This window comes from Chiloscyllium plagiosum, unplaced genomic scaffold (assembly GCF_037043375.1).
Source record: "Chiloscyllium plagiosum isolate Xiang-an unplaced genomic scaffold, Cpla_swu_hap1 HiC_scaffold_30, whole genome shotgun sequence".
In the NCBI taxonomy this organism is placed as follows: Eukaryota; Metazoa; Chordata; class Chondrichthyes; order Orectolobiformes; family Hemiscylliidae; genus Chiloscyllium; species Chiloscyllium plagiosum.
Window position 1 is genome coordinate 8,365,002 of NW_028270168.1, and position 27,202 is coordinate 8,392,203.

At 42.2% G+C, this 27,202-nt stretch overlaps 1 protein-coding gene across 3 annotated transcripts; it reads right to left on the reverse strand.

Annotated features, from left to right (window-relative positions):
• Nucleotides 1-5,617: 5,617 nt before the first annotated feature.
• Nucleotides 5,618-20,233, reverse strand: LOC122563493 (transcription cofactor vestigial-like protein 2). 3 transcript variants are annotated; one of them, XM_043717284.2, is made up of 4 exons: nt 20,016-20,233; nt 15,651-15,918; nt 7,543-7,989; nt 5,618-6,008 (listed from the first exon to the last, which is right to left on the reverse strand). In XM_043717284.2, the coding sequence occupies exons 1-4, from the start codon at nt 20,094-20,096 to the stop codon at nt 5,968-5,970; spliced, it is 837 nt and encodes a 278-aa protein (XP_043573219.1). In that variant the 5' UTR covers nt 20,097-20,233; the 3' UTR covers nt 5,618-5,967. The 3 variants fall into 3 exon arrangements, with proteins under 3 accessions (XP_043573219.1, XP_043573218.1, XP_043573221.1); XM_043717283.2 differs by having other exon boundaries at nt 5,618-6,115; XM_043717286.2 differs by lacking the exon at nt 20,016-20,233 and adding an exon at nt 17,165-18,872 and having other exon boundaries at nt 5,618-6,115.
• Between the last annotated feature and the right edge of the window lie 6,969 nt (nt 20,234-27,202).

Sequence of the window (27,202 nt, forward strand, 5' to 3'; positions counted from 1 at the left end):
ATCTATCTTTTTAATAGTATTTATTTATTTATTATCATACATAATCTCCACTGCAGGCCTACCACAGCCGGGAGACCCCATTCTAGGCACCACCTCTGCTAGAGCCAATAACTTGCTGAACATCTCTCTGTCTAATGTAAGCTGATTTGGAGATGCCAGTGTTGGACTGGGTGTACAAAGTTAAAAATCACACAACACCAGGTTATAGTCCAACAGGTTTAATTGGAAGCACACTAGCTTTTGGAACACCGCTCCTTCATCAGGTGGTTGTGAATATAAGCTGAACGGCCTAATTCCAGTATTGTCTGCCCTGCCTCAATATGCATGCATCAAAATCAGAAGGCCCCAGTCTTCATGACATTTTGAACAGATTAACACTTTCGCATCTACAAATGCAGGACTCATTCATGGCTCAGTCGACATTGGGGTTTATGGATTTACAGTACTGTCCTCAATGGTTAATTAAACTGTATTGGTACTTATCACTCTTACATAAGTTTTAAGATTGTCCTCTTTTATTTGTTCCTGCATTAATGTTGTGCTCAGTTAAGGTGAAATGGTGGCTTGGTTCAATAAGAAGCCTATAGGTCTGCCAAAGATTTTTGATTATTAATGCACCCAGACCCCCGGTCAAGTGATAAAGGCTCCAGCACTCAAAAAAGAGCTTTCCACTTGTGAAAGCTCACCATCTAAGGTAAATCCTAATCAAAGTAATGGACAAGAATGGTGTCTGACCTCACTTTTCTAAGAATACATGAATGATATTATTGCAGCTGCCATGTCATCACTATCTTAAGAAGGAACTATTTTTCCACAATGAAGAATATAATCATTGGCTATGTGTTGTGTATCTATAAACTGCCCACAATAGCATCAATGATTCTAAAATTCACATGATTTAACGGACAGTGTACATTAGAATAACATTTCATGGCATCAAATACAGCTCAGCAAGATGAATGGAAGTTGTGCATATGGTGATTTTGAAAGATCACTTATGAATGTATGAGGTTACAGTGAACATGAATTATTTGGTTCAAGAATAGCTCATTACATAATAAGGCAGCAAAACCAGAGTATTTGAAAAAGTTAATAAGCCTTAATTAGCAAATTAGCCCATTCGATTTGGAAATCCACAATCTATAATACAAGATCCATCTCAAAGCAGATAAAACTAAAAAAGAACAGGATTTGAGATAAGTTGAAGGAAAATGATGGGTGTAAGAACTTAGGAATAGTTGTGAAAGGAAAGATTTTGAAAGGTGTTATACAACAGTTTCTTCTACATAAATGTCTCAACATTACAATATAATGATATCTCATCTGGAGTTTTGTGTACAGTTCTGGTTACCACGTTGCAGAAAGGATGTGAATGCACTGGTGAGGGTACAGAAGCTGTTTACAAGAATGGTTCTAGTTAATGAGACACGTTAATTATGAAGAAAAACTGGAGAGGTTGGGACTGTTTCCCTTGGAGAGGAGGAGATTTGATACAAGTTTTTAAAATCATGAGGGAACTGGATAGAGTAGATAGGGAAAAACTGGGTCTACTAATTAAAGAATTGAATATAAGATTTAAAGCAACTTGGAAAAAGAAGCATATGTGATTTTTTTTTCTCACGCAGCGAGTAATTAGGCTCTGGAATGCACTGTATGAAAGCATGGTGGGGGCAGATTCAATGAATCATTCAAGAGGAGCATTGGGTGATTGTCTGAATGGAAACAATGTTCAGGAAGATGGGAAAAGGTGGGAGATCGCTTTAATGTTTTAGGGAACATGATAGGCCAAATGGCCTCTTTCCACACCATAACAATTCTATGATTCTTTAAAATCCTGTTTAAGATAGTTTAGCTTATTGTACATGTTCTTAGCAAATTCTAAATCACAGTGACTTTTTTTCATTTCAAGAAGAAAGATGGAACCTGATGACAAAGGAAAATATCTTCTAGCCTATCATGCTGATTTTCTCCAATGTAACCCTGCATATAATTTGCCTTGCTTTGGCCTCTCAACTTCTTAAAACTACCTGAAAGAGACGATTAAGCATTGGTACATCATCCAAAATCTTACAGTCTATATGTTTTACCAAGTTGAAAGGCAAAGATGTTACATGGTTAATTAAAAATAATAAGTGCAAAATCAATAGTAATAAAATGCCTTCAGGTATAAGCTAGACACACAAAACTCACATTCTTTCTAATCACATTATACAAAGGTAAAATAAAAGGTTTAATTTGCATTATAAGGGATACACCTTTTTGCTTGACTTCCACAAGAGCACAAAACATTAACACTTAAATAACAATAAAAAATGGATGACAAGAATACTTACATATAGTTAAATTCATTTTCATGTTGTTGTGTTTACAATAATACATCGAATTTGGATGTAGATATTCTTTATCACACTGCAGATTAAACAGGTTATTGTATTCATACTACATGTTCTCTCACATTAATAAGGTCTCTTTATGTACAGCCTAATTTGCCTCTTAATTAAAATTGCTTTTATTCAAATCAAACCAGTGTAAATGACATGAAACACTTTAGTTATGTATGTCTCAAGGCTTACATTCCTTTCCCGTATTATGAGGTGTTGTAGTACTTAGTAAAAACACTTCATTGCTGAGCACTGTGGCATTTCTATTTTGTATTTTGGATAGTCCTGTTGTGCAAAAATAGCAACCAGTTATACTGACAGTTCTTCACTCATGTGAAATGGTTTTAACTTTGTAATGGCATTAAACCAGTAGCATTAATCAGAGTGAACTAGTCAAGCAAATAGTGTTTAAATATTCTGACTAGCTTTTCTTCACTTCAAACTGTAAAGTTTTCATTTTGCATTCTATTGGAGACCATGAGACAATTGTTAAATTTGCTCTTGAGTGATATTAGAAATTTGACTCCAATTTAGACATTGTTGAGAACAAATATATTACATTCTGTAGATCTTAACTTTCACTGGCCAGAAATTGAGGCAGATCCAGCAGTATAACTTGGATCTGGTGGATCCTATTGTTCAAAATCCACATGGCTCTCAAACCAGTGTCCATAATGCCACCAGTACATCTAAGGTCAGTTTTGTGTTTACTTATGTCCTCTGAACAAGACTGACACCATTAATTACTACCCACCCTTTGAGAAAGCTTCATGATATCTTTACAGGGACCTCATGTATTTTTTTGCAAAAGCAACAAACTCTTCAAAAAATGTTCTGTTCAGAGGATTAAATTTTGTAGTCTAATTCCCCAAGAATTTCCCAAAATCTTCCTTGACAATGCCTGTAGAAGTGGTTTGAAATCATATGAAATCAGGCTTCCAAAAAGGGAGAGGCACGTTTTCAGTAAACGTATGAGTAATTAATTAGTACTTGTGTTTAATTAAATGTAATACGTGTTTCTAAACACTATACAACCTCTTGTGGCACTGAGTATGGAAGCAGTTTAATAGATAATGTATGTGTCCCTATTAATAGAAAAGCTACATGCAGGGAGAAAGAGTGTACAGTGTTCAGTATTCAGCTACAACAGACCTGTTCCTGGGAAGAGAGGGAAGTAGACTCGGCTGGGGAGGAAAAATGCAGCTAAAATCCTTAGTTCGCAGAACATATTCACTGCAGAAGAATGTGTTTGCTTGAATAACCATTCATGATTGTACTGACAGTCTTCATGACCTCAAACTGTATCAATCAAGATTAGACATGAATCTACATTGAACCATTTAGACAGGCCATGTTGGATAACAACAGCAAAAAAATTGCGCCTTCAAATTTCATACAACACCAGTCACATCTAAGACAAAGATTCACCAAATACCATAAACATAATGCTTCAAATAATTAAGGCTATGTCAAATCAGCAGGAGCTTGCAGAAGTCATTAAAATATTTGTACCTAAGTTAGTTGCCCAAGATTATTCTACTATCAGTCTCAGTAATATATGAACTGTAATATCAACCAGATTTCAACGTTTGATGAGTATTGTGCAATGAAACAATTTCTTCATTTTGATTGTAGTTTCACTTTCAAGCAACAAGCTCATCACAACATCCCTGTGCAGTAGACACAAACCAATGGGAAGATTGAAACAACTAATTCAACTTAAGGAAAGTAAAGGAAAATATTTGGATTTGTATAGTACTTTTTTACAATGTCAGTTTGTCACAGAAATGTTCTTTTGGCTAATGCGTGCAGCTGACCATTCAATTATTTTTAATAAAGATGATAATTACTGACTTGGAGACAAGGACAATCTCCACCTCTCTTCTTTGAGTAGTGCTATGGGATTTTCCAGACCCACACAAGGAAGAAGGTGATGCTTCATCTGAAGAATGACACTAGATCTGAAAGATCATCATCAGTGTCATCCTCTTTCAGTTTTGGAGTGAAGTCTTAATCTGAATTATGCATTCATGTTTCTAGAGTGGGGATTGAATTAATTAACTTTTGACTCAAAAGTGGGTGCATCACCCATTGAACCAATCTATCCTATACTACACCCTGTTGCAAAAGGGTTCTTATGATGCAACGGTAGTGTGCCTATCTCTAAGCTGGAAGGTCTGTGTTCAAATCCTCCTTGTTCTGGTGGTGTATCATAGCATGTCTAACATATCTTGTAGTGCAGTGCTGGTGTCCCAGTTTCTAGTCCAAGAGGGTCTATGTTCAAGTCCCATCTACTCCAAATGTGTTCTGAACAAATTGATTAAAAATATTGAGCTCAATTGCAAGGCAGAAGATCTTTTGGTTCAACTATCAATGCTTCACTGAGAATGGATCCATGTCATTTTCTAAAACTGAAAGCACTTCCAAGCTACATACTACAAGCCAGAGGGAGTTTGGACTGAGCCAACCCTAGAAGATATCAGTTCCTGAAATAGGGAGGAGGCACAGCAGAGTCTCTTGGCTTAATTGAAAAGAACCGGTGCAGAAACAGCGATGCTTGATTGAACATTTTTTTAACTGATTTGCAAGATGTTAAATTACAGAGAAAAATGGGTTAGAAAAAAGGGCTTTCCTGCTTTACAAAAAGGTTCCATGACATGGAACCCAATCGTGTTGAGACAGATACTGTAGCAAAGGCACAAGGCATACAATGAGAGCTCCAGGATTACCTGCAGCAGCCTGAGTTAAACGTACTAGCCTAACCGAGTACATGACAGATTCACCATCCTCAGTCCATGAGGTAACTCAATCAATTTGTCACAAACAAAAACAGAAATTGCTGGAAAAGCTCAGCAGGTCTGGCAGCATCTGTGGAAAGAAATCAAAGTTAACTTTTCAGGTTGAGTGGCCTTTCCTCAGAACTCAATCAATTTATCATCCAGGTTTCCCATCAGCATCTTCATAAAATGAGATTATCAACTCATCTCCGCTACTTGCTGTAATACTTGAGTAAGAAAATAAAAAGGATAAATGTTTCTCTCGTAAGTGTTGTTTTTTCATCAATAGATCCATTTTGGAAGATGAAATAAAAATTGGATAATCTTTTCTCTTTCCACAGTACCATTTGAACCACTCTTGGTGATGTGTGGTAATTCCAACTCACAGGTGTGAAGTGATCCTTCTTAACAAATTGCTGGAAAAACAGAACCCAAAGAACACACATTTCCATGATGAGGCGTGTTTGATGTTTTTTAATCCTTTAATCACTGCGAAATTCTTCACATCAAAAAAAAACACAAAGAGAGGGGGAAAGATAACTGAACCACTTTATGATAAAAACTGTGATTATCATTTCTTTTCAGTCCTGCTTTCCAGTTTCAGTCACATGAGAGCTGACGGAATCCTCCTTTGCGATAATCTCACTGAATGCTTTTTCCTACAACATTTTTGCATGTGTTCTCCCACTTATAATGAGAGGGAGGTTAGTCCCCAAATCCGTTGTTGACAGGGAATATGTACAAATAGGTGTGCCTATGTCTGTGTGTGTGGAAGTTTTCTCTAAGTCATCCCCAAAGTCTTGCAGAAATCAGCTGAAGAGGAGTCCTCCAGGAAGACAGCAGGGTTGAGCTGTAACCGAGATCACAGTACATAATTACAGCCAGTACACTTAACCCCGGTGGCCACACATGTCTAAAACCAGAACACATCCTTAGCTCTGTCGTGGTTCTGAAGACCTGACAAGAAAGAGAGATGGAGGGAAAAGAAAGGTTGAAAGGAAACCAGGTAAAGAAATGAACTGCACCACCAAAGGAAGCTAACAGCCCAGGAATCCCAATTATCAAAGAACAATACAGCACAAGAACAGACCCTTAGACCTACCAAGCTGCATGGACACACAACGCCTTTCTAAACTGAACACTTTCTTTCACTATGCTATTGGTATCTCTCTATTCCCTGTCTGTTCATGTCCTTGTCAAGATGCCTCTTAAACGTTACTATTGTATCTGTGTCTACCACCTCCTCTAGCAGCACATTCCAGGCTCAATGTAAAAGACTTGTCACTCACATCTCCTTTAAATTTTCCCCCTCTCACCTTAAACTTACATCTGTTATTAATTGACATTTGTACCCTGGGAAAAGAGTCTCACTATCCATTCTTCTCATAAATTTGTAAATCTCTATCAGGTCACCCCTCAGCTGCCAATGTCCAAGTGAAAACAAACCAAGTTTGTCCAATCTCTGATCATAACTAATACCCTCCAAACCAGACAACATCCTGATAACCATTTCTGTTCCCTCATCAAAGCCGCCTTATCCTTCTGGTAGTGTGGCGCTCAGAACTGAATGCAATATTCCAAATATGGTCTAACTATAGTTCTGCACAGATGCAACATAACTTGCCAATTTTTATACTCTATGCTCTGACTGATGAAGCCAAGCCATTGTACTAATGAATGGCTTCACCAAATAATGTATACCCTGTAGCTGCTCACTGTAAAGAACTCTAACTCTGTTCAGAGGCTCTGCTCTCTCTCTTGAAGATGGACGCTCACATACAATCAATCAAACCTTTACGAAACAATTTATGAAACACAATCAAAAGTAGACACCAGGGGAGAGGGTGACACAACTGATCAGAAATTAAAAGTCATAAAGTTGCCAAATTTGGATGTGGAATGTGGAACAACAGTGTCAAAAATTGCCTCCCAAAATACTTTAAAACTGAAACCACATGTTAATCGAAAAGTGAAAGTGAAGTGTTTAGTTTTGAAATGTGAGCCACAGTAAAGGTTAATTAATGTTAAGAACATGGATCAGAGCAGACAAGAAGTGGTGAATTGATTTTTTATATCTATTTTTAATAAACAAGTATTTCAAGTACAATCTACAAGAGATCTTCATCCAACAAGGGATTGAAAGTTGGAGTAAATGGCACAACACTGCAGGATGCAATTATTGGGTTGTGATCTTAGATATTTTTAATTAACTTCTTCAGATGGGTTATGATATACCTCTGAAACAGGTGGGATTTGAATCAAGGCATTCAGTCTCGAAGGCAGGGACACTGCGCTGAGAGTGCAGTTATTGCCCTGGTTCACTCATATTTCCACATTGACAGAGTGGGCACCCCTCTCCGTTTAACATTGGACAAGAGGCTTACCTGCTTCCACGTTTAAGTTTAAAGTTTGTGTCACTTCGGCGGTGGGGAAGACCCCTGTCCATGGGGAGCTTGTCTCTTGGCCGGAAATGGCTGGCTGCAGTCGGCTAGAGCGTAGTGTTGGCACCAGCAGGGAGCTGTAGCGGGGGTCCAGGTTGGGGTTGACTGGGTAGAGTTCACGGATAGTCCTGGGGTGATGGTACGCTGCACCCTGTGGGCTGAGGGAGGCACCCAGCGGGTAGTGCCAATGCTCCGGTGGCTGGGCTAGGTGAGGGTGTAGGGGACCCGGGTAAGGCTCTGTGGGACTGAAATGGAGCTCAGCGGGGGGTGAGTCAATGCTGCTGCTGCTGCTGCTGCTACTCGCTGCTGGGGCTGGACAAGGGGCTGGCACCTGGTAATTACTGTCCCAAAAAGATGCCGGGAAATTGCGCTGAGTCAGAGAAGTGCCCTCTGGAAAAAGATAAAAAGAAAGCAAGGCTCAAGTTACTGACTGATACACAACTGAAAGCTTCCATTCTGAAGAAGGATCATTGGACTTGAAACCTTAACTCTGCTTTCTCTCCATAGATGCTGCTAAACCTGCTGAATTTCTCTAACAATTTTTGATTTTGTTTTAGAACCTTCACACCCTTTTTAGACCAAAACCTCTGGATATTTTTTCCCAATCAATCTGTTCAGCGATGTCATTATACACCTCAGGAACAGGTGATTCTTGAACCAGGACACCTGGATCAGAGGGAGGGACATTACCATTATGCCACAACACCCCCCATTACAGCTGTATTAAAATAGGGGAACTGGTCTTCACGTTGACACAAAATTACTGCAATTGGTTTACAAAACAAACAACTCGTTTGTAAAGCACGTGTAGCAAGTTGTTCACTACTCATTACCATTCCCCAGATTGCTGGACAGCAATAGATTGTTAGCATTGTAAACATAGATAGAATACCCCTTCCCATGGCTCACAACTCCCCTCGACCTGTCTGAAAGACCGTGCCAAGATAGAAAGTGCTGCAAAAATTTAGCAGGTCTGGCAGCATCTGTGGAAAGAAAAACAGAGTTAACTTTTTGAGTAACTCAACACCCAATTCTGAAGAAGGGTCTCTTGACTCAAAGTGTTAACTCAGTTTTCTCTCCAATCGTCAAGATTAGAGTGGTGCTGAAAAAGCACAGCAGGTCAGACAGGAGCTCTTTACCATGAATCTCCACAGATGCTGCCAAATTTGTTGAGTTTCTCCAGCAATTTCTGATGCTGTTTCAGATGTCCAGCATCCAGAGTTTATGAGAACTTAGAATCCCTACAGTGTGGAATCAGGAGTTCTTGGTTTTATTAAAGAAGGTGCAGTTGTCATAGAGTCTTGCAGCATGGAATCAGGCCCTTTGGCCAAACTTGTCCATGATGGGCAGGTTTCCCAAACTGACCTAGTCTCATTTTCCTGCATTTGGCTCATGCCATAGAGTCATAGAGATGTACAGTATGGAAACAGACCCTTCAGTCCAACTCGCCCATGCGACCAGATATCCCAACACAATATTTTCCCATTTGCTAGCACCTGGCCTATATCCCTCCAAACCCTTCCTATTCATATACCCATCCAGGTGCTTTTTAAATGTTGTAATTGTACCAGCCTCCACCACTTCCTTTGGCAGCTCATTCCATACACGCACCATCTTTTGCATGAAAAAGAACAGGTCTGGCAGCATTTACAGAGGCATACAGCATGGAAACAGACCCTTCAATCCAAGTAGTCCATGCCGACCATGTTCCCAAACTAAACTAGTCCCACCTGCCTGCTTTTGGCCCATGTCCCCCCCAAACCTTTTTTATTCATGTACTAATCCAAATGTCTTTGAAATTTTTTTACTTCCTCTGAAAGTTCATTCTACACACAAACCACTCTTTCTGTAAAAACGTTGCCCCTCATGTCTTTTATAAATATTTCCCCTCTCACCTTAAAAGTATGCCCTCTGATCTTGAAATCCCTCACCTTATCTATGCCTCTCATGATTTTATAAATCTCTATAAGGTCACCCCTCAACCTCCTATGATCCAGTGAAAAAAGCCTATCCAGCCTCTCCTCATAACTCAACCCCTTCTTTCCTGGCAACATCCTGGTAAATCTTTTATGCAATTTAATAATATCCTTCCTATAGCAAGACAACCAGAACTGCACACAATACTCCAGGAAGCCTCACATGACATCCTAACTCTATACTCAAAGGTCTGCGAATGAAGGCAAGTGTGCTAAATGCCTTTTGTCTGTATGTGATGCAAATTTCAAAAAATTATGTACCAGATGCCCTAGGTCTCTCTGTTCTACACACTACCCAGGTCCCCACCATGAACTGTATAAGTCTTGTCTTTGAAGAGAAAAAGCAAATTTTCGAGTCCAGTCACCCTTAGTGTTGAAAATACCTGAGAAAGTGTGACCTTTATGTAATGATGGGATGGGGGTGTTGAATGAATAGAGTACATAGAGAATGTTCAAAGAGGGAGAGAGAAAAGGAACAGATCATTGAGTATATTTAAAACGGAGATAGATAGGTTCTTGAGTATCAAGGAGATCAAGGATTATGGGGAGAAAGTGGGAGAATGGGATTGAGAAACCTATCATTGAATGGCGGAGCTGACTTGATGGGCTATGGCCTGATTTCTGCTCCTTTGTTTTATGGTCTTATGGTCTAAACCTTTCCTTTCCATATACCCATCCAGATGCCTTTTAAATGTTGTAATCGGAGACAGAAATATTGGCCAGGGAACATGGTGCTGGGTTGAAGGGGCATGCAACTGGGAGCACAGGTTCATTTTTATGGATGGAGTGTGTGTGTTCCACAGAGAGGTTGCCAGTCTGTCTTTCATCCCCCCACTGTCATATAATCACTACAATGTGGAAGCAGGCCATTTGGTCCATCAAGTCCATAATGACCTTCCAATGAACATCCCACTCTGACCCACCCCCCTAACCTGCATCTTTGGACTGTTGGAGAGGAAACCATCATCACCCACACAGACAGGGGGAGAATGTGCACCTTCCACACAGGCAATTGTCTGAAGACTGGGATTGAACCCAGGTCCCTGGCACTTGTGAAGTAGCAATGCTGACCACTGGTCCACTATGCTGCCCAGGGAGATCACATTGTGAGCAGTGAATACAGTAGAATAGATTGAGTGAAGTGCAGGTAAATCACTGTTTTACCTGGAAGGTGTGCCTGGGGCCTTGGATAGTGAAGAAGGCGGAAATAAAGGGGCAAGTTTTTCATGCTTTGTGATTGCATGGGAAGATGCCATAAGGTGTGGGAGAGGTGTTTGGAATGGGGGAGGAGAGGACCAGGGGTCCCTATCAAATGCTGGGGCAAATTACTGCAGATACTAAAAACAACAAATGCTGGAGATCACAGTGGGTCAGGCAGCATCCATGGAGAGAGAGCAAGCTAACGTTTCCAGTCAAAGTTAAAAATCACACAACACCAGGTTATAATGCAACCTGGTTTGTTTTTGAAAGTACTAGCTTTCGGGAGCACTGATCCTTCATCAGGTAGCTGATTTCAGCTCTAGAAGACTTGGCTGTTTTCGATCCCTGTCGAATGCTGTCTACTATTAATGAAAGCGAGAATGGTTTTTTTTCCGTATTGACGCTGGTATTTTGTCAGGACGTGGGGAAAATTGGGCAGCGGTCAGGAGTGAAACGCGGGTGAAAAACAAAACACACAAAAGAAACGTTCGGCCCATCGCGTGTGTTCTGACTCCTTGAGAAGACCGTGTTCAGCGATTTGAGGGAAGGCTGTGCCGTGTTTAGCAGCAGCCCGGAGGGGGGTGGGGGGAGAGGGCGTGTTAGATCAGTAGAAGCTTCTCTGGACTACAATACTGTAATTACGCGCGGCGCTGTGCGGGTGATGAGCCGCGAGTTTTGTGGCCACTGTTGGAATTTGAAATGTAAAATAAGAGCATTGACCAGTGCACCGTTTAAAATAGGTCCTGTCCACGACCATCCTATTCTTAGTCAGAATTCAGAAGCCATCACAAGGTCAAATCTCAGTCTATTAACATTAAAGCATTTTTGGAAACTCATGTTCTATTTTGAGGGCTGTACGTTGGAGATGTGTAACCCATTAAAGAGACTGATCTATAGACTCTGCTATCTGCTGACATTAATTACAGTCCGCTCCCTATTAACGACACACCAGGAAATGCAATAACGTGAGGAGAGGCAGAAGGGGAAGGAGAGAGTGTGCTGTGTAGTTTTCACTATAACTTCATCATGATTTCCCCCTAACCCCAACGCAGTCATTGATTCGAAAATTTGACCCCATTCCCGTTTCTGTGTCACATTTTACTCATTTTGGATCGGTTAGGGTGACGGCTGTTAATGAGGGAGGATGCCACACTCTCCTGTAAAATATTTATATCTGAAATACTTTTCTGAAGTTTAGTTCGAAACCCGTTGGACCATTCAGCGTGAGCCGGACTTTCCTGGCGCTATTCTGGAAGAATTTGTGAGAGATCCATTTTTAGCACTGGGAATCTGCGTGAATTCGCCCATTTTGGGATATTTTATTGGAGGAACTCAGCAGGTTTTTAAATAAAAGCAAATTACTTGGATGCTGGAATCTGAAACCAGGTTTTTAGATTAGATTAGATTCCCTACAGTGTGGAAACAGGCCCTTCAGCCCAAACAGCCCTCCGAAGAATAACCCACCCAGACCCATTCCCCTCTGAATGATGTACCTAACACTATGGACAATTTAGCACGGCCAATTCATCTGACCTGCACATCTTTGGACTGCAGACACATGGGAGACACAGAGAGAATGTGCAAACTCCGCACAAACAGCCACCCGAGGCTGGAATTGAACCTGGGTCCCAGGTGCTGTGAGGTAGCAGTGCTAAGCACCGAGCCACCGTGAAGATGACCTTCTGAAGAAGGTTTAGATGCATACCAGGGTTGGAGGATTTGAGCAACAGGGAGTTACTGTATAGGCTGGGGCTGTTTTCTCTAGAAGGTTGGAGGCTGAGGGATGATCTTATAGAGGTTTATAAAATCATGAGAGGCGTGGATAGGATAAATGGGGGTCTTTTCCCTGGGGTGGGGGAGTCCAGAACTAGAGGGCATAGGTTTAGGGCGAGAGGGGAAATAGTTAAAAGGGACTTAAGGGGCAACTTTTTCAAGCAGAGGGTGGTGCCTGTATGGAATGAGTTGCTGGAGGAAGTGGTGGAGGCTGTTACGATTACAACGTTTAAAAGGCACCTGGATAGATATATGAATAGGAAGGGGTTGGAGGGATATGGGCTAAATGCTGGCAAATGGGACTAGATTAATTTAGAATATCTGGTCCATGGACAAGTTGGACGGAAGGGTCGAGAGTGTGGTGCTGGAAAAGCACAGCAGGCCAGGCAGCATCGGAGCAGCAGGAGAATCGACGTTTTGGAAAATTCCTGATGAAGGGCTTTTGCCCAAAACGTCGATTTTCCTGCGGATGCTGCCAGACCTGCTGTGCTTTTCCAGCACCACTCTAATCTGGACTCTGACCTCCAGCATCTGCAGTCCTCACTTTCGCCGAGTTGGACTAAAGGATCTGTTTCCGTGCTGTATATCTCTATGGCTCTCCGACTGGAAACATTAACTCTTGTTTCTCTCTCCACAGATGCTGCCTGACCTGCTGGGTTTCTCCAGCACTTTCTGTTTTTGTTTTAGATTGCCACATCTACAGTTTTTGTTTTGCCTGTTACATTCATAATCAGTTAACGTTTTGTGTTGTGTTGGGCTGTTCGGGAAAGGAGTACAGTACCCAGTCAGCCTCACCCTTGCACAGTCTAACCGGCAACATGGTTTTATGGCGGGCATTTCCGGTTATCAGATGTAGGTCAAGACATATCTTCACTTTGCCCCATTTATTGCTCAGGTAGTCGAAAGTGAGGACTGCAGATGCTGGAGATCAGAGTCGGGAGTCTGGTGCTGGGAAAGCACAGCTGGTCAGGCAGCATCCGAGGAGCAAGAGAATCGATGTTTCGAGTATAAACCGTTCATCAGGAATGAGGCAGAGCTTAAGCCTGAAACGTGGATTCCCCTGCTCCTCGGATGCTGCCTGACCTGCTGTGCTTTTCCAGCGCCACACTCCCGACTCCTGATGAAGGGCTTTTGCCCGAATCGTCGATTTTACTGCTCCTCAGATGCCGCCCGAATAGCTGTGCTCGTCCAGCACCACTCTAATCCAGAATCATTTATTACTCAACCAACATCTTTCAAGGCGTTGTTTATCATGCTACTGTCTGTGGGATCTTACTGTGTACCCTGTGACTGCAGCCGTTTCCTGCATCACAATAGTTCCTACACCTTTAAAACTGTTTCTGGTACGAGCAAAGAAGCTGGAGATCTGATTTTTTTAAAAACAAGACCCAGAAATTGCTGGAGAAACTCAGCAGAACAGGCAACATCTGAGAAGCAGTTCACGTTTAGAGTGCGGGAGCTCTTCTCAGGAACTTGGAAGGGGGCATGAGTGGATTTGAAACGTTAACTGTGTGTTCTCTCTCCGCTGCTGCCGCCTAACCTGATGAGCTTCTCCAGCACTCTCGGTTTTTAATGTTTAAAAATATTTCTTTGGTTGCGAAGTGCTTTGTGGAGGTCCTGAGGCGCTATATAAAGGTAAGTCCCTTTCTTTAAAACTCCTTTAGCACGTTCTGTGGTTTGATTTTGTTCCTATTCGTTTGAGATAATAATTTAGCTTCTTATTAGGGGCTGAGTTATACATATAACCATCAGGCGTGAATTGGCAGGTGGGTGTAACAAGTTCCTGGTAAACATTTATCATGTTCATTAAACCAAGAAACAGGAATTTGTTTTTTTCCCAATATGGGTCGATGGGCTGTCTGCAATCCCTATTCCTGGAGAGAAAGAGAAAGTAGTGAGGGAGTGTTGGGCGGCGAGGGAGTGGGAGAGGCGGGTGATGACTGTGCTGTGTTTTTAAAAAATAATTAGCCAAGCATTTTTTTTTAATCCAACCTCTTTTCCAAGCAACCTGTTCAGAGATGTTATTACACACCTTTGGAACAGGTGGGCCTTGAACGCGGGCCTCCCGGTCCAAAGGTAAGGACACTAGGTGGCCATGTTCCCAACCCCAATGCAGTCGTTGATTCGAAAATGTGACCCCCCTCCCCATTTCTGACATATTTCACTCATTTCGATTTGGTTGGGGTGACGGCTGTTAATGACGGAGAATTCTACAGTCTCCTGTAAAATATTTATATCTGAAGTACTTTTCTGAAGTTTTGGTTGAGTCCTGTTCTGAGGGCCCTGAGCAGAACATTGCTGGGACCAGGGACCTGAAAGAGAGAACTCCGTAGGTTGGGAACCTGAAACTGTGAAAGCGCGGGAGAAATTCAGAAGGTTTCACAGATTTCTCTGGACTGGGCGAGAACTGCAAACTGGACCCTCAAGAAACAGCTGATCACACAGAGAGCAAATTCCCGACAGCATCAGACAGTTCCTTGAAAGTGGAGTCGCTGGTGGACTGGGTAGACATTTGGTACGCTTGTCTTTATTGGTCAGAGCATTGAGTTGGTTTGTCATGTTGCAACTGTACAGGACATTGGTGAGGCCACTTTTGGGATACTGCTTTCAATTCTGGTCTCCCTGCTATAGGAAAGATAGTGTTTGAGGCTGAGGGATGACCTTATAGAAGTTTATAAAATCATGAGGAATATGATAGAGGAAATAGTCAGGGTATTTTCCCCAGGGTAGGGGAGACCACACAGTTTTAAGGTGAGAGCGGAAAGATTTAAAAGGGATCTGAGGGTCAACTTTTTTCACACAGAGGGTAGTATATGTATGGAATGAGCTGCCAGAGGAAGTGGTGGAGGCTGGTGGAAATGCAACATTTAAAAGGCATCTGGATGGGTATATGATTGGAAGGGTTTATGGGCGAAATGCTGGCAAATGGGACTAGGTTAATTCAGGACACCTGGCGAGTCGTATGAGTCTATACACAAACTGTATAATAGCACAGTTCAAAAAGATTGTTTTAAAAACAATATTTGATGCATTTGGAAAAAAAACACAAGGGAAGGAGGAGGCACGCGCCTCAGAAATGCTGTGTTCACTGTGCTCGATTACCTGATGACCCTGCAGTGCTTTTCCTGGGTTTGTAACTCCTGCTCTCAGGGCTGTAGTTGCTCAGTGCTCTGGTAAAGTGCTCATCCACCGTGCTGCTGATATCCCCGTTAAAATAGGTGAAGAGAACACATTTGGAGTTGATGTACTCGGCCTCAGGTCTATCCTTGTCCAGGAGGGAATCCTCTTTGCCGGGGGCCGAGGGGCGGCCAGTGCTGCTGGTTCCACCTTCCATCGCCACTCCCTGAACTCGCGGGTAAACAGAGAGAGTCTGCACGGAGGAGATTGCGGGTCGTTAGAATGGTCAGGGAGGCTGGGAGATCTTTTAAATTTCAAAAATATAATCTATTCATTAAAATCTTTATATATATATATATAAAGATTTTTAATACATATAAAAATTTATATTATATATATAAAAAACTCCCTTTATTCATTAAAATCTTTATATATAAACATTTTATATATATGTAAAGATTTATATTATATATAATGAATTTCCCTTAATTCATTAAAATCTTTATATATGCTGCTGTGCAGGACCGAACTGCGTGTGTGACAATGTATTATATATATATTTTTTAATTTCCAAAATATACTTTATTCATTAAAATCTTTATATATATATATAAAGATTTATATTACATATAAGCTCCTATTCATTATTAAAGATTTATATTATATATAAACTCTCATATATAAAGATTTTAATGAATAAAGTATTTTTTATATTTTTATTATATATATAAAGATTTATATATATATATGAAGATTTATATTATATATAAACTCCCATATATAAAGATTTTAATGAATAAATTACTGCAGATGCTGGAATCTGTACTGAAAACTACAAATGCTGGAGATCACAGCGGGTCAGACAGCATCCATGGAGAGAGAGCAAGCTAATATTTCGATCTCCAGCATTTGTCGTTTTCAAATGTTTGTTCACTTAATATGCTGCTGTGCAGGACCGAACTGCGTGTGTGACAATGTATTATATATTTTTTAAATTTCAAAAATATACTTTATTCATTAAAATCTTTATATATATAAACTCCCTCTATTCATTAATAGAGAAAGATTTATATTATATTCCCCGTCACCAACACCCCACCAGCAATCTCTACCCCTCAGCACCTCCCACCCCCAAAACCCTTCACAATCACATCGTTTTTTTTCAGGAAAAGGGATGAACTTTCATTCCCAGTTATCCTGGCTGAAACAGGCACAGCCGCTCGCAACCTGAGTTTGATGGTAAACGGATTGCTCCCGGACTGCAGGGACACCGAGAGCTGAGAGATATGAGTGAGAAACAGAAACAGAAATTGCTGGAAAAGCTCAGCAGGTCTGGCAGCAGCTGTGGAGAGAAAACAGAGATAGCGTTTCGAGATCCGAGGAAGGGTCATAGATGCTGCCAGACCTGCTGATCTTTTCCAGCAATTTCTGTTTCTGATTTATCCAGCATCCGCAGATCTTTCGGTGAGTGAGGCCGGTGATGGTTATACCTTACTTACCTGCGATAGGAAAGTGCTTCACATCTCACTCTGCATCACACAGAACCCGTCCTTTTCTGTTGTTGCCCTCTCCCCGGGCTCTTACAGAGTGGAAAGAATTCCCTGTCGGATTTGGGAAATTCTTTCCGATTCCCTTACCCAGATTCCCGTTTTAAACAGCGACGTGTCGGTGGTGACATAATTCGATTCCAGTAATAACACCCCACCCCCGGCTTTTCACCGCCTCTGCTCCCATTGCCCGACAGCGCATCCCCAACGGGGGGTGGGTAGGTGGGGATCTGACTGTACCACATTAGGAGGTGGGGGTGTGAGTGTCTTTTACACAGGGAGAGGGAGAGAGAGAGAGAGAGAGAGAGTGGTGCGGGTTTTGGATTTGTTTGAGACAGAGAGAAGGGAGGTTGCTGGATTTGAATGTTTTACAGAGGCAGAGGTGCATCGGGATGTCAGTCCCTTACACGGAGACGTGCCACATGTGTTACCACAGTACATTGGCATTACGTGGAGGTGCCAGTGTTGGACTGGGGGGGACAAAATCAGAAGTCACGTGACACCAGGGTATAGTCCAACAGGTTCAATCTGAAAGCTTGTGATTTTAAATAAACCTGTTAGACAATAACTGGTGTTGTGTGACTTCTAGCAATGGCATTACAATAGCATTATAACTCTGGGATTGCAATAGATTTTGGCATTACAGCCCTGGGATTACAATAGCCCTTGGCATTACAACTCTGGGATTACAATAGCCCTTGGCATTACAACTCTGGGATTACAATAGCCCTTGGCATTACAACTCTGGGATTACAATTGCCCTTGGCATTACAACTCTGGGATTTACAATAGCCCTTGGCATTACAACTCTGGGATTACAATAGCCCTTGGCATTACAGCTCTGGGATTACAATAGCCCTTGGCATTACAACTCTGGGATTACAATTGCCCTTGGCATTACAACTCTGGGATTACAATTGCCCTTGGCATTACAACTCTGGGATTACAATTGCCCTTGGCATTACAACTCTGGGATTTACAATAGCCCTTGGCATTACAACTCTGGGATTACAATAGCCCTTGGCATTACAACTCTGGGATTACAATTGCCCTTGGCATTACAACTCTGGGATTTACAATAGCCCTTGGCATTACAGCTCTGGGATTACAATTGCCCTTGGCATACAACTCCTGGATTAAAATTGCCTTTACCATTTCAGTTCTGGGATTACAATAGCCCTTGCACATCACAGACACACTCCTCCTTTAACAGCAAACACGTTGATTTTGTTTAAATAAGAATTTGAACAGATAATTAAAGAAAACATTTCGCAAAGCGGCTCAGGCTCCAACTCCCTGCTCTGTCCTAATCCGGGGGGAAACATTAAGCAAAACAGCAGGTTCAACCAGAAAGTTAAAGCCAGAGGCATCAGGAAGGGAAACTTTCGGAAACGATTTCAGGGATGATGGAGACAGACCCTTGCCGGCTGTGTTTTCTGCTCAGGGTCTCCCCGGAGGTATCTCTCTGAGCTCCTGTTGAGGGCATTTCCCCAAAGCAGCTGCTTTACCCGGGGGTGGGGGGGGTAACCACCCCCGGGGGCTTCAACTCAGCAAAAGAATCGTCAGGAGAGAATCGTGAGGTCTGCAGATGCTGGAGATCAGAGCTGAAAATGTGTTGCTGGAAAAGCGCAGCAGGTCAGGCAGCATCCAGGGAACAGGAGACGACGTTTCGGGCATGAGCCCTTCTTCAGGGAATCGGCAGCTCCAACACCGCCCCTCCCCTGAGTTTAAAGGGACAGCTCTCCCCCCCCCCCACACCCTTACCGCCACCACCAAGGAAATCTCCAATTTAAATCCGTTCCTTAGTAAGGACAGACCTTCGCCAAAGGGGAGAGCCGATTGGAAATATCACGTCCCTTGGAACCGCTGTTCACTCGGTTTGCCTCAGCAACCCCTCCCCCCTCAGCAACACCCCCTCCCCAGCAACACCCCAGCACCATTCTCCCGTCACTAACACCCCCCCAGCAACACCCCAGCACCATTCCCCCGTCACCAACACCCCCCAGCAACACCCCAGCACCAATTCGCCCCTCAGCAATCCCCCCCAGCATCACCCCAGCACCATTCCCCCCTCACCAACACCCCCCCGCAACACCCCAGCACCAATTCCCCCCCTCAGCAACACCCCCTCCCCAGCAACACCCCAGCACCATTCCCCCCGCACCACCCCCCGCAGCATTTCCCCCCTCAGCAACACGCCCTCCCCAGCAACACCCCCAGCACCACTCCCCGCTCAGCAACACCCCTCCCCAGCAACACCCCCAGCACCACTCCCCCCTCAGCAACACCCCCTCCCCAGCATCACTCCCCCCTCAGCAACACCCCCTCCCCAGCAACACCTCCAGCACCACTCCCGCCTCAGCAACACTCCCTCCCCCAGCACCACCCCAGCACCATTTCCCCCCTCAGCAACACCCCCTCCCCCAGCACCACCCCAGCACCATTTCCCCCCTCAGCAACACCCCCTCCCCCAGCACCACCCCAGCATCATTCCCCCCAGCATCATCCCTCTCAGCACTACCCCCCCCCCCCCGTCAGTACCATCTCCCCCACTGAGCAGAAAGCACAATCTCAAACAGAAACTGCTGGAGAAACGCAGCAGCTCTGGAAGCTTCTGTTGAGAGAGACAGAGACATAAGAGAGGTAACGTTTCGAATCCAGTGTGATCCTTCCTCAGGACAATCTGCTCCAATTCGACCCGACTGGCCATTCAAAATTTCCGTCCAGAGGCTGTCTGCAATGTTACAGAGAGCAGGTAACGCTTTCCCTGTGAGAAATGATCGATCTCAGTTCCCAGTCCTACCTGTGCTGCATACGCTGGGGTGCTTGTGAAATAAGGGCGATGCGCTCCATACGTGTGGTACATAATATCCAGACAGCTCATGGTGAGAACAGGAGGTCATGTACTGGACAGACTCCAGGTTCAGACAGCTGAGAGCTCCATGCTGTCACTCGCTGGTCCCCCCAACCCAGCCCCCACACTGCTAGTCAACTCAGAGAAACCCCAGGGTGTGTGTGAGTGAGTGACAGCCACTAAGTGTACTGGAAACAGCAGCGTGTGTTCCTGCAGCCGAGACTTTAAACCCCTCCCAGGGTCCCGGCTAACCCCAGCAGCTCCCGAACCAATCGCCTGCAGCAGAAACAGAGACCCATGCAAATGAGAGAGACTTTCATTGACAGGAATTTGGAAAAGTTGGATGTGGGAGGACCTTACTAAACAGTCCCCTCGGATAGACACAGACACTGCATCGAAAATGATCAACAATTTTATGAAAAAATTCTGTGAAAGAATTCTGAACGAAACAACAATAAACATGTCCCCGAATTTTTTTTTAAAGTTGCAAATTAATAAACTAATCCTGAGGAATATTTGCAATTTCGGCTTTCCAGGACTCATGCCCCATAAATAGTTGTGGGATTTTAATGCTTGCTTTTAACGCGTTTGTGGAAATAAAGCATGAGATTGTCCCCTGAACGCCTGACTTGCTGAAAGTAGGGAGTGGGGAATATTGCCCACATAAAAAAAGTTACTGCGCTTTCTTCGCCCACAACCTTGTGAGTTTGTTGCTGTTTCTGCCGCAAGTCAACATTTTCACAATCAGGGTGGGGAGATTTAATAAAAAGAACTGTTCTCCCGGTTTATTCTAATTTAAAATTCATTGTTTCATGAATGAGCCGGGAGCACAAACTGGTGACTTTTTTTTGTTAATTCCAGTTAGTTTCAGTCGAAACAGCCACTGACATGAATCGATTTCCAGGCTTTTGTTGTAATACATCTGGCCTGATTTGTTAAAATCATGAGGAATTCTCCCTGGCATTAACAGCAGTTAATGCAGTTATCCCCATTATGAAAGCTGCAGGATTTAAGGACTTGTGCACAAAAGTCAAAACTGGCAATCCAGGGCAACTCTGAACTGTTAGTATTCCACCTCTTGAACTAGAATGTTCTCAACTTCTTAAGTTGCCTTAAAAGAACCATCCTCTTTCCCCAACCCCTCCACTCTAATGCAGTTATCCACATTGTCAATATTTATCCCTCAATCAACATCAGACACACATTGAAACATTACCACACCGTTCTCACATTAGTATGGATGGGAGCTTGCTGTGTGCAAATCAACTGCTACGTCTCCTAAATGGAATCAGTGATACAAAATGACCAAAATGGTCTTGTATTGCAGAAGTGGAAGGTCTCAGTTCAAGTTCCAGCTGTCCCTAAGGTGGGTAGATATTGGATGTAGGTTTGCTCGCTGAGCTGGAAGGTTAATTTCCAGACGTTTCATTACCCTACTAGGGTAACTACTTCAGTGGGCCTCAGGCGAAGCAATGCTGAAAATTCCTGCTTTCTATTTACATGTTTGGGTTTCTTTGGGTTGGTGATGGCAGTTTGTTGTTGTTTTCCTCCTCTTTAGTGAATTTTATGCCATTATTGATGGTCTTGAAGGTTTCCTCTAACTTGTTTCATTTAGTGATGACAAAGGTGTCATCCACGTAGCGGACTCAGAGTTTGGGTTGGATGGTCGGCAGAGTTGTTTGCTCAAGTCACTGCATTACTGCCTCTGCAAATAAGCCTGATATCGGACATCCCAATGTGTTCCGTTGGTTTGTCTGTAGGTTTTATTGTTGAAGGTGAAGTGGGTGGTAAGGCAGATGTTCACTAGCTTGACGATATTCTCCTTGTTGATGAAGTTAGTGGTGTTTGGTGTATGTGTCTTTGGGTCTTCTAATAGTGTAGTCAGTGTTTCCTTGGCCAGGTTGATGTTGATTGAAGTGAACATGGCTGTTACATCAAAGAAGACCATTATTTCATCCTCTTTTAATTTAGTGTCTTTGATGGTCTTCAGGAATTCTTGTAGGCATTCCAGCCGGAACTCTATCAACAAACAAATCGAGTTAGACCCATCTACCACCCCCTGAGAAAAGGAACAGGAAGTGACTTCACCGCAGGAAATAAAATCACTGCAGGAAATGACATCACCAACCCAAAGAAACCCAAACATATAAATAGAAAGCAGGAATTTTCAGTATTGCTTCACCTGAGGCTAACTGAAGATGTTACCTAGTAGGGTAACAAAATGTCTGGAAATACACCTTGCAGCTCAACGAGCAAACCTACATCCAAAACTTCAACCTGAGCTATTAATCTTCTCAAAACGCGTATGTAGATATTCTCTGACCAACTTGTCCAGAAACATTATTACGCATATTCGAAGTGGTAAGACTTGAAAGTTGGCCTCCTGGTTAAGAGGTAGTGGCACTACCACTGTGGCACAAATGTCCCTTCTTGGATCTTTATTGCAGCCTGTAGGCAATTGGTTAGCTTAGTTGGCTGGATGGCTAGTTTGCAATACAGGATGATGCCAACAGCATAGGTTCAATTCCTACATTGACTGTGGCTCACCCTCTCCCTTGCCTGGGGCATGGTGACCCTCAGGTTAAGCTAACTATTAGTTGCACCAATCTAATGAGGCAGCAGCCCTGTAGGATGAGTGACTTTACCTTTATTGTAACAGATCCAATCAGACTCATTAAAGTTTATGATAATATCACAAAATTACTTCTTTGGCCATAAAGTACTTTGGTGTGTCCTGTGAGTCTTGATGCTATCTAAATGCAGATCTTTATCATAATATTTTCAAGGAATTAAAATGACCATTGAAATGTTTTTATTTTGTGTAAAACTTATGAAGCAAACCTTAGACATAGATAATCACATTTGAAAAAACAAAGTTGACCATTTTCAAATTAACCAATACTTTGCATCAAGAAAGTAGTCAGGGAGTGTACTACTGCAAAAAACATTGAAATATTAATGAAGTGGAAGTGCCGTGGTGGACTGGGGTAAACAAGGGCAGAAGTCAGACAACACCAGGTTATCGTCCAACAGATTCATTTGAAATCACAAGCTTTTGGAGCATTGCCCCTTCATCGGTGAGGTGGATTTCACCTGATGAAGGGGCAACACTCTGAAAGCTAGTGATTTCAAATAAACCTGTTGGACCATAACCAGTTGTTGCCTGATGTCTAACCTTATTGAAAGTAAAGCATTTGAAGGAAAAACAGTCTCAAGTAAAAGAACCAACCATGATTTAGATACAAACTCCATTATAATTATGCATGCAAATAATAATGTAAAAATGGCTGAGAATTGCATCATTTAACTTTAAACCAAAATTGCAATCAGATGACTTAAAAAGAATAACATTGACCCACAGAAGTAGCATTTCATCAAAAAGTCACGTTAAAATAAATTGCACTTTTCTTCAAAATGATTCTACTATTGCTGGCAATTCATGCAACATTTGATCCAATAACACAAACAACTAAATAACATTGAACTTCGGGCAATATTTATTATTATAGCACTAGAATGGTAAAATTGAAAATAAAGTCACGCTAGAGATTTATATCAGTTGACATACTGTTCTTGAGCAGACTGAGAAAGGATGAGAATCGGTTCTATTATTGCAGAAAGAAAATCACTATATGTTTTTAACATTTTTAGTCTGACAAGTTGACAAGCTTAGAACTTGCTGATTGTGTTTTAAGTTATCAGGGAGATTAATGCAAACAAAAAAATCCTCTTCCACCAGTGAGTGGAAGTGAGAAATAGGAGTGAGAAATAGCCAAGATTTGTTCGGTGCAATCTCAACCTTGTGCTACTTTTCATTTAAGATTCAATGACAAGGACATCTTTTCAGCTATATTCATCAGATTATTAATAAAGGTAGGTCATTTTTAACATCTAAATTTTGCCCTCAAAATAACAGATTAAAACTCAGTTTATGGTTCATATTTTACTTAAGAAGAAAAAGGAAACATATTACGGACACACCCAACATTATTTCTTACAACATCATTGTATTTAAACACTGTTGAAATCTAAACACGTTTCACTGTTGCCTGCCATGATTCAACCATAACCAATTTCTCAGGACTTCAAAGCTAAGAATTCCTGAGTATAACATAAAACTGTGTATCATATGTACCTTTTTAAATAATTTAGCTACCTGCCCTGCTACCTTCTATCCTGCTGTCTGTAGATATGTACACAAAGATCCTTGCTATCTTTAGTACTTTCTAGGATTTTACCATTTGTAATATAAACTCTTTTCTTCTGAGCACTCCCCATTACCCCAGAATTTTCTATGTTGATTTCAATATGTCACTGCAGTGCCTACTGGCTAGTCTGTTTATATCATGCTCCAGTTTATGGCTATCCTCTTTAATACACACATTACCAATTTTTGTGTTTTATGCAAACATCTTGAATATATTTCAAATCTTTAATATACACCACAAACAGCAAGGGCCCCAGCCTTGAGCCCTGTGGAACACCAATAGAAACAGACTTCTACATACTATCATTTCCTGCTTCCTACCTCTCAGAAAACTTTGGATCCAAGCTGCTGCCTTGCTTTGGATCCCATGGGTTCCTACCTCTTTGACCTGTTCACTATGCGGGCAGAGCAAAAACCTTTCTAAATTCTACAAAGGCCGTATCATATGTATTACCCTTATCAACACTCCTGGATACCTCCTTGGGTAATTTGATCATATTTGTCAAATCCATTCTGACGATGGCTAATTAATCTACGTGTCTTCAAGTGCAGATATGTATATCCATCAGAATGTTTTCTAAAAACTTCCCCACTCCAAGTCAGGTGGATTGGCCTGTAAGTTATTGATCTATTACTTCATCTCTTTTTTATAATGGGACAAGAATATCTGCTCAAGAAAGTTTGTAAGGATAAGCAATTATAGACGAGTCAGTTTAACTTCAGTGGTCTGGTAGATTTTGGAGTCAATTAATCAAGATAGAGTTAGCAGTCATATGGAGAAAGGTGGGTTGATTAGGAAAAGTCAGAATGGATTTCTAGTGGGGAAATTTATTAACTTATTTGAGTTTTTTGAAGAGGTTACAAAAAGACTCGATGGAGATAATACCATTGATGTGAACTATGTGGACACTCAGAAGGCATTTGATACATTGCCAAGCAACAGACGTGTGAGAAAAGTCACAGGTCATGGCATAAAAAGGTCAGTAGCAACATGGATCCAAAATTGGCTGAGGGATAGGAAGCAGAGATTAATACTTAATGGATTTTTCCAGGAAGCAAGAAGGCTTATAATGGAGGTCCCCACAGGTGAATATTAGGGCTCTTGCTTTTCCTGAATATATTCATATTAGATTACCTACTGTGTGGAAACAGGCTCTTTGGCCCAACAACTCCACACTGACCCTCTGAAGAGTAACCCACCCAGACCCGTTTCCCTCTGACTAATGCACCTAACACTATGAGCAATTTAACATGGCCAATTCACCTGAACTGCACATCTTTGGACTGTGGGAGGGAACCCATGCAGACACAGGGAGAAGATTCAAACTCCAAACAGGGCAGTCAGCCATGGCTGGAATCGAACCTGGGACCCTGGTGCTGTGAGGCAGCAATGCTAACCACTGTATTCTATGGCAGTGGTAAGGAGGGGATAATTTCAACATTTGCAGATGACTCAAAGCTTGGAAGAATTGTGAACGGTAAGGAGGACAGTGCAGAGTTCCATCGACAATTTGGGAGATTGGGTGGACAGGTGGCAGATGAGTTTCAATGCAGAGAAGTATGAGGTAATGCATTTTGAAGAACATTGGAAAACAACATAAAATAGGGCATTCAATTCTAAAGGGATGCCGGAACAGAGGGATCTAGGTGTATATGTGAATAGATCATTGAAGGCAGCTGGATAGGTGGAGAGAGCAATAATGATCCAGCACCCTTGACTTCATTAATAGGGGCATAGAGGAAAAGAGCAAGAGGGTGATCTTGTACTTGTATAAGACACCTGTTAAGCCCCAGTCAGTGTATTGTGTACAGATTTGGGCACCACGTTATTAGAAAGATGTGAACAAATTGGAGAGAGGGGAGAAGCAATTTATAGGAATGATTCCAGGAATGAGTAACTTCATTTATGAGGATAGATCAAAGAAGTTGTGACTGCTGAATTGGAGAGAAGAAGTCTGTGAGGAGATTTGATAAAGGTTTTTGAAAATTATGAACAGGCTGAATAGGGTAGAAGATTGGCAGAGGTGATGCTCATTTGAACAGGCAGTGCAGCCAAATGGCCTCTTTCAGTGCCCAAAGATTTCTGTGATTCTGTGACAATGCTAACAGTGTTCCAGTCCTGTGGCACTTTATCTGTGGCCAGAGAGGATATGATAATTACTGCCACAACCCCAATATCCTCTCCGTTGCTTCCTCAACAGGCTGGGATACAACGCATTCAGGCCTGTGGATTTATCCACTTCTAAGGCTGCTAAACACAGCAGTACCTTCTCTCTCTCTCTCTCTCTCTCTCTCTCTCTCTCCCCCTCTCTCCCTATTGATTTCTTCTAATGTTTCACAGTTCTGCACCTTGATGTCTGTACCTGTGTTGCCCTTTTCTGTTGTGAAAATTGATGTAAAGGATTTTTTGAGGACTATGCTCATATTTTCCTGATTAACACATAGATTATCTCTATGGTCACTAATGTTCCTTTCTCTTTTCCTAGTTATTCTCTTGCTCATTAGATAAAGAAAAAAAATCATTTGGGTTTCCTTTATTATATTCGCCAATGCACTTGCTTAGTTTTCCAAATTTCCCTTTTAAGTTGTCATAGAGTCATAGAGATGTACAGCATGGAAACAGACCCTTCGGTCCAACTCGTCCATGCCAACCAGATATCCCAACTCAATCAAGTCCCATTTGCCAGGACTTGGTCCATATCTCTCTAAACCCTTCCTATTCATATACCCATTCAGATGCCTTTTAAATGTTGCAATTGTACCAACCTCCACCACTTCCTCCGACAGCTCATTCCATACGCTCACCACACTCTGCGTGAAAACGTTGCCCCTTAGGTCCCTTTAATATCTTACCCCTCTTACTCTAAAACTATGCCCCCTACTTCTGGACTCTCCAACCCCAGGGAAATGACTTTGTCTATTTATCATA